The sequence below is a fragment of the Caloenas nicobarica genome, chromosome 4 (assembly GCF_036013445.1).
Source record: "Caloenas nicobarica isolate bCalNic1 chromosome 4, bCalNic1.hap1, whole genome shotgun sequence".
NCBI lineage: Eukaryota > Metazoa > Chordata > Aves > Columbiformes > Columbidae > Caloenas > Caloenas nicobarica.
Genome location: NC_088248.1, coordinates 31831742 through 31842141, shown reverse-complemented (window position 1 = coordinate 31842141; position 10400 = coordinate 31831742). Strand labels below are relative to the sequence as shown.

General features: G+C 44.8%; 1 protein-coding gene across 1 annotated transcript; it reads left to right on the top strand.

Annotated features, from left to right (window-relative positions):
- The first annotated feature begins 4948 nt into the window (after positions 1-4948).
- SPINK2 (serine peptidase inhibitor Kazal type 2) lies at positions 4949-10161 on the top strand. The gene is made up of 4 exons (XM_065634799.1): positions 4949-4997; positions 5377-5414; positions 5948-6057; positions 10082-10161. Exons 1-4 carry the CDS (start codon positions 4949-4951, stop codon positions 10125-10127), a joined length of 243 nt encoding a protein of 80 aa, XP_065490871.1. The 3' UTR covers positions 10128-10161.
- The last annotated feature ends 239 nt before the right edge of the window (positions 10162-10400 follow it).

The following is a 10400-nucleotide window of genomic DNA, read 5'->3' as shown; positions in this document are numbered from 1 at the left end:
CTCCACATCCTTCTGCGAACCTTTGAATCCAGCCTTTACAAAAACAGCCTGGAGGAGTCTACCAAAATTAGAGGTGATGCCACAGCACAGCGCTCTAGATCTGGCTAGGGAGGCAGCTTGTCAGCTGGAACCAATCCCTTGCACAACAAACCCAGGCTTACACCAAAATCTTATTAGTCTGCTCAGTGCTGCTGACTTCTTCCTTACAGGAACCACTGATGGGGGTCAAAAATGTTCAGGAAAATCAGCTCTTTCCCCTCCATCCTTCTCTGCCCTGCTGCTGTGCCAGGTTCATTTTGGCAGAAACCATCAATTAGCAAGTGCCAAACCATTTCTAGCAGCTCAGAAGCATTTTTAATTGTCCTGTGCCATATTCTTTCAAGGGCATTTCTTGCTTTTACTCCAGTAATTACTCAGGTAGAAAGACACACTCCCATACCCATGGCAAGAGACTCACATGCATGGCACAAGTACAGCTGGGACGTGCCCAAGCTCTGTGCCCTGCCAGACTGCCTGGAGCAGCACAGGCAAACCAGCTGCATCGTCCTGCTGGTTCGGTGGATGTAAACATCCTCCCCCATATTACTGGGGGCTGCAAGAGGACATTGACTGCAGGTTATGTTGAAGATGTACCTACTCATTGCAGGGGCATTGGACTAGAGGACCTTTTAATGTCCCTTCCAACCCAAACTATTCTATGATTCTGCATGTGACTATTGCATCCTTCTCACCAGCCTACTCTCTCCAAGAGAGGGCTGCAGTGATGGGTACGAGAAAACTGGAGGAAATGCATAGCCAGGCCTCTTCTGTGTCACCTTCCTGCCCCCAGCAGTCTGCAGGAACCCATTCAAACAGGAATTTTCCTGCTATTAAGGTCACTTACGGTTTCTTGCTCTACAACTCTAGTTTTTCCCCATTTTAAAACTTTTAGCATCCACCACCTGTGTCGAAGAGGATATTCCACACCGCACTGCTGTCATGGCAGTGATGGCTGGCAGGGACCTCTGGGATCTTTAGCCCACCTCCCCACTCAGAACAGGAGATCTGTCAACAGCAGATCAGCAAAGTTGTAACCTTGTCTAGCTGAGTCTTGGAAATCCCCAAGGATTAAGATGTTGGAGTCCACAAGTCTTCACCACATTTTCTTTCCGAGGACCACCAAGCACGAGACAAGTTCAGTTTTTCACAAGGAGACTCAGTTACTTAAAAAGGAATACCAGATAACGGCATTTATCATTCTTTGTCTAAAAGCTTTCCTTCATGTTTAATCCATTCCACATTCAACCAAGTTCTTTTTGCTGCAGTTTGTTGATATGCACCTTAATCTTTGGCTATTTCATTTAAGACCTACTCATTACTGACCATATACAAAAACTATTCCTGTTTTGCTTAGCCTGGTTTGGGAAGACAGGGAACAAACTTTCTCATCTTGGAATAAGCTGGGGCCACCTGTGCCATGACCTTGTGCCAGAGGTTGCCACTTCAGTTCAATGTGGCTGGGCTACTTGTGGATTTTTAGCAGTAGGTCTTTGCTCACCCAGCTGATTTGCACGGATTTAAGAGAGGAAACACTCCCACAGGCAGACCCAAGCAGTCAAGCATCTCCAGCAAGCAGGGCAGTCATGAGTGGCTGAGCATAAACTGCATAGGCAAAGCCATCAAAGGACCTCACCTTCCTGTCACTGTCACTAGGGTGATCATGATCGATGGCCAGTCTTTGCAGCAGGTACATCTCAGAAGCACTTGACTAGCACTCACTGGAGCAGCAGCAAGACCAAGGAGTACCAGAAGGGTTTCAACCCCAAAGGTTTTGCTCAGCAGCTGGTTTTATTCTGTTTCTTCCAAGATACAGCCAGACTACAGGCCAACCCTGCTGGAAGTGATGGTAAATAGTCACTTCTTCCTACATAACCACTTTCTTCTGAGGTGAACCTGAGGCTCTGAACTATGTCCTTTGTTCTCCAGGTCAAACACAGACTCTCATGTGCAACCCTTTTTTACTCCAAGAGAAGGACACAGACACACACTCTGGTGTAAAACCCACCCTTAGTCAATTCTGCTGCTCTTAACATCTTTCAGTCACAAAACCTCTATGTGTTAGGTCACAGTGTTGCTAGTACCTAACGACTGGGCAGCAGGAGAATATGAAGTACCTATAAACTCACTAAAGGAACTTTTTCCTTTCAATGAGTCATACACATTTACTTAAAAAAGTGACTGAAGTTCAAATACATTCCAGCTTCCAAGCGCAGAGGCTTACTCAACTGAGCATAAGGCAGAAACAGACCTTCTCTGTAGGGATGTAACTTCTAATTATGTATTGCTCCCTGCAGCCTATACACTAGGATCATTATTATCTTCCATGTTTATTAATCAGCTACCTGATGTTAACAAGAAGATAACTTCTAGGAGATATGCAAATAATTCTGCAATTTTATTTTCCAGTGACTCAGCGTTCATGTCAGAAATGTACTAAAAGGATATAAAGGCTATTAAGAAGCCCTCTGTGTAACTATCATCTTCCTTGCCTCCAGTTCTTAACGATTTATGGAAGAACATGGGTATTTTCTAAGAGATACTCCATCTTGCCAGAAGAAAAGTTACATAAGTTATCTTTTCTTCCTTCTAAAATCTGAATTATTTCATTTTTCCCTTTTCTAAAGACCAATAGCTGAAATCTTATTCAAATAAGACAAAGTTAAATACTCTCAGTGGAGAGAATTTGAACAGTGAAACAAAATGCTTTCAGCACTGAGGAGGCTGGACTGGCACCAAGTTAAAATACGAGTGTCATATTGAGAGTTAATAAAGCACTTGCAGATTACTTTTCTGTATTTTCTCTGCAACATCAAGGGGAAGCATCCAGGACAGAACACGGCTTTGAATGAGTTAATGTTGGTGTCACTGAGAGGCAACTGAAAGGATGTTAAACCAAAATTGTCCCATTGACCCTGTTTATCTGGGATCAAGTGCAACAAATTGATGAGCATGTAATTAACTCGTTGGAAAATACATTTGTGTGGAGAATATTTGGGGGAGGGAGGAGGAGGGGAGAGCTATTCTCCTAGGTGACATGATGACAGTACACAACCATCTTGTGTTTGCTGGAATTGTTCAGGGAAAGCTTGTCTGGGCTGCCAACAGCTGGGGCACAGAGCTCTTACTTTGTTGCGTTTGGGTTTTTCCCTGTGCAAACACATCTCTGTGCAAGAGCTTTGTACTTAACTGTTTAGTGCCATGAACTTAAGGAATTAACATCTTAAGAGTTAACTCCTACCCTTGGTTTTGCTTTCTTCATCTTCACTTGGCAGCTCTTCCTTTGAAAAAAATCACACCTTCAAGAAGCAAGGAAACCCACCCTGGCCTGACTTGTCAGTATTTAACCCCCTGGCGCTTCTTTTCCCAAGGAAATCTCTCTGGGACCTAAAGGTCCCCCAAGGATGGCAAATCCATCAACCACCCCACCAATAACAAGGTAACAGAAAGATGCTGTCTTCTGAAATGGCTTAGCAGGCAAAGCGGGGGCAAAAATTTGGGCAAAGCTAGGGAAGGAGATCAAGCAGAGAGAAATACCCCTCTACATGCTCCACCAGCCACAAAATGTTCTGATTAGGCGTCTTGCTTAAAATACCCAAGCCCAGAGGCTTTTGCATGAAACATTGCTTGTGATGGGTAGTAACTTCAAAGATGTGCTCTGAATGGAAATCTAACGCTACAATCAACTGGCTGAGGTTGCCTGGAGGAATAAGAGCACATTCAGCACACAATAAAATAACCTCACTATGAGGCCATGCAGGCAAGGCACACCTGTCAGAAACACACAGAAGAGAAGCTGATGCAGAGACAAGAAGGATGTGTGTGATGCCTGCATAGGTACCTGTACGGGACATATCAAAACACTTGACGGGTCTAAACACCAGCTCTTATACACAGGCATAGGCCATTTTACATGAAGCCCATATCCTAGATTTTAGGAGACTGCATAAAAACAATTCCAGAGCCATACTCTGTGTAAAGCCAACCCCTGGGCTTTGCTAAAAGCTAGCTACTGATACCAGCAGCGGCAGGACAGTGTGCCAAACCTTTCCAGCCCCCGCCAGCCTGGATCCCCATGACTTCGGATGTAGACAGGTTGGCTTGATTGCTGGGTTGTATTAATTTTCTCCTCTTCGCAGGGACATACTCACAGATCAGCACAAGCCATCTCATGTAAGTTTATGACAAGACAGGGGCTATGATCTCAACAGCCACGTGGCAGTGCACACGTATTTCCAACTTCCCTGCCTTGCTCAAGACATTCTGCAATCAAAGCACAACACCAATGAGGTGAAGTCAAGCAGGGGAATGCTGAAATCACAGCCAGGCACCCGCCATTAACTCTGCTGCTGCCCTGTACAGCCCTGACACTAAAGCTTTTCATTCCATGAGCATGGTCCTGGTAAGTCTTCTGCACTGTTCTGTGCACTGCAGAAGCAGAGCTCCATTAGTTGCTGACTGCTGGATATTTTGGGGGTTCTCAGTGGAAATGACAGAGATAAGTGATCCCTACTGGTAGGGCAGGCACAGACTTGCTTGCCAAGAGCAGCATTTGGGCACCTTAACCCCACGTGGGCCCAGCACCCCGAGGGAGGGTCTCCATCCCTCCTCCACCCCCGGAGGTGCCTCTGAAGTTGCCAGCTCCCTCCCCAAGCCCACAGGTGAGACGGTAGCACATCCCTCCCCACCTCTACCGGCGCCTCCAGCCCCACGGGTGCCACCGTCTCTCTCTCCGGTGCGTCCCGGCTCCTCCCCACTCCCGTGGGTGCCTCACGGCTCCTCAACCCCCAGGACCCCCCGCCCCATGGCACCCAAGTGCCCCCCCGCTCCTCCCAGCCCCGGCGCTCCCGCCCGTGCCCGCCCCCGCGGCCGTCGCGCCCCGGCGCCGCCGCCCGTTGCTGGGTTGGCGGACATGGCGCTGCCGGTGCCGGTGCTGGTGATGCTGCCCGCTCTCCTCGCCGGTACCGGGCGCACGGCGCCGGGGCAGTGGCGGTCGGGGGAGGAGGGGGCGAGCCGGTCCCGGGGAAGAGGGAAGCGAGCCGGTACCGTGCCCCGGCCCGTTCCGTCCCCAGGGAAGGGGAAACTTGATCCGGTACCGGGAACCGGCCAGCTTTGGGGGTGCGGCCGCCGAATCTAAGCCGGTAGCAGACACCAACCATCCGGGGGCAGGGGGGAGAACCGGCACAGGACGGTACCGGACACCGGCTGGTCGGGGGGTGCCGGGACCAGACACCGGCTGGTGGGGGACGGGACCGGTAACGGACACGGGCTGGTCCCGGGGGAGGTGGGGGGCGAATCCGGACGGGACGAGGCACCGTTAACACCTATTGCTCTCCATAGGGCTCCTCTCGTGTCCCGGAGCCGATGCCAGCGTCCCGGTGAGTGCCGCCTGCCCCGCGGCCCCCGGGAAGGACGGTCCCCCCTGCCCTCCATGTCGCCAAGTGGGCCCCCGGTGCCGGGCGGCCGCTTCCCTAGGGGAACACCTGGCCCTGGCTCCAGAGCCCCGCTCAGCCCCAGGAGATGCCCCAGGTGGTCTCTCCCCACAGCTGAGAGACCCCAGGAGCCTGGCAGGCTCTTGCTGAGTGCCCTGGGGATCTCCATCTGCAGTTACCCGTCACGGGAGCTCACCATCCGTGTGTCCTGCTAGTGTTAAGATGTCAGAAGGAGCTGTGTTTTGTAGCACTCGTGTGTCCCGATGCCACAGCTCAAGCCGTGCCAGGCAGTAGAAGCCAAGCCTCAAGCTGTACATTCCCATAAAAGCGTGGAAGATAATGTGGCACTTCATAACGCTGTGCCAGCTCCCATTGAGCACTCCTTTCCATGCATGAGTGTGCCACTATTCTTCAGAAGCTGATGAGAGGCTTGTTTCAAATGATGTATCTTAGACTTCTTATGTACCTGTCTTCCCTAGCCTGCTTGCCACAAGTATGGTGTGCCTGGATGTCCAAGGGACTACAACCCAGTGTGTGGGACTGATGGAGAGACCTACTCAAATGAGTGTGTCCTCTGCCTTTCAAACAGGTAGTCGCTTTATTGACACCCTGACTTTCCCTTCCATATATTCACCCTCATGTCCCAATTAACTGATAGATTATTGGCTTTGGATAGTTCATGCTCTGTTAAACTGTAGTTTTAGCAGTGTCTTCTCAACTGTCAATCTCTTGCAACAGCTTTTGTCGTGATACCTGTAAACAGCTTAGACTGGATTCAGTTAGCTGGGAGCACGGAATATTCACTTTTGTAATTCTTAAGGAGGAGCATCTCAGAGGGGGTTTGCCTGTCATGTTCATACAGTGCTACATTGCCATTAAATGTAATGACAGACTCTTCCACACTCTCCATCAGAAAACATTAAATATCCCACCCAAAATATAGCTTTTACTAAAAAATGTTTACATTCAAGATCCAGTCTCCTGTATTTCCTTTCACAGAGAATAGTATGAATGCCAAATGTTATGAAAAAATACTATTTTGCCATTCAGATTGTTTAAAAATTGAGAAAAATATCTAATATTTGAGAGAGTATATTTTGATCTTTAATAATTTAATATTTTTTTAAAACAAATTGAAAACATAGAAAATCAGTTAAGTATGTGCATTGTTACCCCCCATTATGATTGACAGGAAACATCTACAGAGCATCCCTACAGTACAAACTGAGAGGAACCGCTTATGAATTGAATTTGATGGTTAAAGGAATGTATATAAATGAAATAACAGAATTTCTGTCTCCAGCAGAGAGAAGAAGTGAGAGTAGCACAACAGCAGTGATGGGCATTTACAAAATTCAAATCACCAAGATAGAGGGAACATAGGCCAGAATAAGGGAAGTGTCAAAGGACACTTAAGGAAATAATCTTTTAAAGATAGTGACAAAGTGTGTTAAAGTATGTTTAAAAGCATGCAGATCTGCAGAATACGGTAATCTTTTCTCCAGAGTGCATCACAAACTACACAAGCAAATGACAAATTGCAAAAGAGAATTGGTAAATCTGCAGTCTGGAAAAAAAATAACAACCAGGGAATCAAAGGGCACACAGAGTACAGTCTGTGAAATGTTGGGGAAAGAGGTGCTGGCATGTTACACATGAGGGACCTGCTCATCTTTGCTGCCTAGAATGAAGTTGGAGTAAGTTATTAAGCAATTGACTTGTAAACAGCCAGAGGTAAAAAGAGAGTAAGCAAAGCTGATTCGGATTTGTCAGAAATAATCCGATCAAATCCATGAGATTTAGTTTTTTGGCAAGATAACTGGCCTAGCAGAGTAGGAAGAAACAGAAGTGTTGCTCCATGACATTAACAAGGCATTTTACATAGCTCCACTTGACATTCACATAAGCAAAGAGTTAGTCAGCTGAAGTTGTTAGAAGATGAAGTCACAGCAGTTTGAAATGCTGTGGTTTAAAAGCAGTAGTCAGCATTTTAGAGTCAAACTGGAAGGAGCTATTAAGTGGGATTTCCTTTAAATGTAGTATATAATTCAGTACTATCGTAATCAATTTTATATCAGAAACAAGACAATAAATATTTGCAAAATGGCATGATATACAAAGATCTGCACTGGACAGTATCAAAATTCCCAGAGATCTGGAGAAACGGACTGAAATCAGTACAATAAAAGTCAAAGAGAAGTGCTGAGTCCATGTTGTGGCAATACAGACAGGAGAGTGTCTCACAACATAAACTGTAACTTTGATATTTCTCTGAGCAGCATGATGGGCTTTGAGATCCAGCTTTACATTTCTAGGATGTTTCATCTTTTAGGCATGACCCTTGAGTTCCAGATAGGTGCATGGTAGATTCCTGAATATAGCATAGCACATAGCACAAAGGGCTCTTTAGCCAAACCTGCCGTTTATTTCCACTTAGTTCCTTAAATCACTCATGATGGGGCTCACAACTTATTAGTATGAGACATAATGTAGATGTTTTGTGTGAAACATGGGATTTAATCCAGTTACACCCACAAGATAGATTTTTATCGAAACCATCTTCTTTCTTTTTTTTTTTTTTTCCTGGCTTCTTAGGTGCTCAGAAACTTGTATTTTGGTCTGAAGGGACACAGAGTGATCAGATGCTATCTTGTTTTTTTTTTCTTTAATAATTCAGTATTTGGCATATTCAATTGCTTTCTAGTTCAGTCTGGAGTTGTTGTTCTGAAGTGTTTGACTTGGCATGAACACAAGAAGGATTAAACACTTCAACTTATTGGAAGAATTTCAGCTTTGAAAACTGGCTTATAATCATAAGCAATGGTCACTTCACTTCAAGGCATCTAATATACAATCCATCACACTCCTTAGGAGAGGAGAAAAAAAGATCTTTCTGCCCTTCTTAAGCTACATGACCAGTAGTTGCTGAGATAAATAGTGTAATGTGTTGATGTTCAAATAGATATATGGGCATAACCCATAGTGAATTACAAAACAGTCGGTTCTAAATTAACTTAGGTGAGTCACAACAGCCAAGTTGCAGGTCATTTCCAGACTGCGTTTAAGCCCATAAAGGACTTTTTAAAGGGAGTTGTTCTTCCCTAATGGCCAAGGCAGTACCATGCACAGGCTTTTTTAGCCATGCAAGACTGTGCAGGCACAGTGCACATGTGTACCAAGAGCACCGCAGTGCTCCAGAGAGGTTGCTGTGGCTGATACCTGATAAAAACAGACACCTGGAGCAAAGGTGCAGTACAAACCCTGCCCATCCTGGTTCTCCAGTGCAGCCCCTTAACTGTAGGACCAAAGCTGGTCTTCCTCTTTTTTCTTTTTTCTTTTTTTTCTTTTTTCTTTTTTGTTTTTTCTTTTTTCCTTTTCCTTTTTCCTTTTTCTTTTTCCTTTTCCTTTTCCTTTTCTTTTTCCTTTTCTTTTCCTTTTTCCTTTTTCTTTTTCATCTTCTCTTTCTTTTCCTTCTTTTTCTTCTTCCTTCCTCTTTCCTCTTCCTTCTTCTTCCTTCTTATTTTTCTTTTTTTTTTTTTTAAGCTTGATCTATTCTGAAGTGAGCACTCAAATGGAAATTCGAGGTGTCTTCCACACTTAGTGTCCCTTAGTAGTGACAGTAGCTGATCTTAAATTAAAGCAGTCTGGCAGCACCTCAAACACCTCTTTGGACACAGACACAACAGCTTGAGCTGACTCTGCAGGGTTTATTTAGCATAAGGGCTGTCCTTCAGCCAGAACTTTTCCTTGCATTTTTACATGTGTTTTACATCCCCTGGGCTTGATTTTTTGGTTTCATACTCTTAATCAACTCCTCTACCTCTGATTAGAAGATCCCTGATACAATTATTAGTAGACATTATCCCTGCTCTTGGGTAATCATAAGCCTCTTGAATTTTGTGAGGAGTAAACCAGCTTGATTCTATTAAGATAGGGAAGTGAACTGAAGATCTAGGGCAGTTTGCATTCTATCACTTTCTTTTTGTATCTGCACTTGCTTGGTAAACTGAGATTTGTAAATGCAGCACCCCAAAGCACCATGTGTGGGACTTCCAAAAAAAAAAAAATCTAATGTTCCCAAACTAAGGGAGACTTGGCTAAAATTTCTTTAAAGAAGATTTCAACATTCAGAGAACCACAGATTCAAATTTTAGTGAAGCCTGGGATGCAGAGATGCATCAGGATGCACATCCTTCCCACTGAATTCCCATGTGCAAGGGGGAAATTTTGTAAGCATTAGAACTGATCCCACTTCAGGGAGTGTCAAGTTTTGACTTTCATTAGTGCTTTGTAATGGACATTTTAAACCTCACTGGGAGATTGTCATGTGGTTTGATACTTCTAAAATTTGCAGATGGCTTTATCAGGTTTTTATAGGTAACAAAGCCTGAAGTGCATATATTTCTGGTCAGTTACTTGCTCTGTGTGTGTGATTCATAAATCTTTGCATCACAGTTACTTTGCGATAATGTTTGCTGTAAGTGATGGAGTTAAATGCATTGCTGCATTTAATTGAACACACAGAAAGACATGGGAGAGTCTGCTTTATAAAATGTCTCTGTTAAATTCAAGTGTACTGCTTCTCTTCTAAAATATTTTATTTCTGCTTGCAGTGAAAATAAAAAGAATGTCCAAATTTTCAAGATCGGAACATGCTGATATGGCAGATGGCCACTTTTCAAGAAAATATGAGCGATGCAGACAGTCCAAATGGAAACAATGCCTTAAATGTACCTTCCTTCTATGTAGCCTGTCTTAATAAATAAGGTTGCCTGTTTAAGCAAAATACTGTTACCATATTTAAATCAGTGTTTATAAACATAGCAGTAATACACTTATAACCTGAATCCCGATTTATTTCCTCATGCAAGACAGATCATACAGTAAGAGATGTCCTGACTGTGTCCCAGCAGGTCGGTTGTTTGGAGGAGG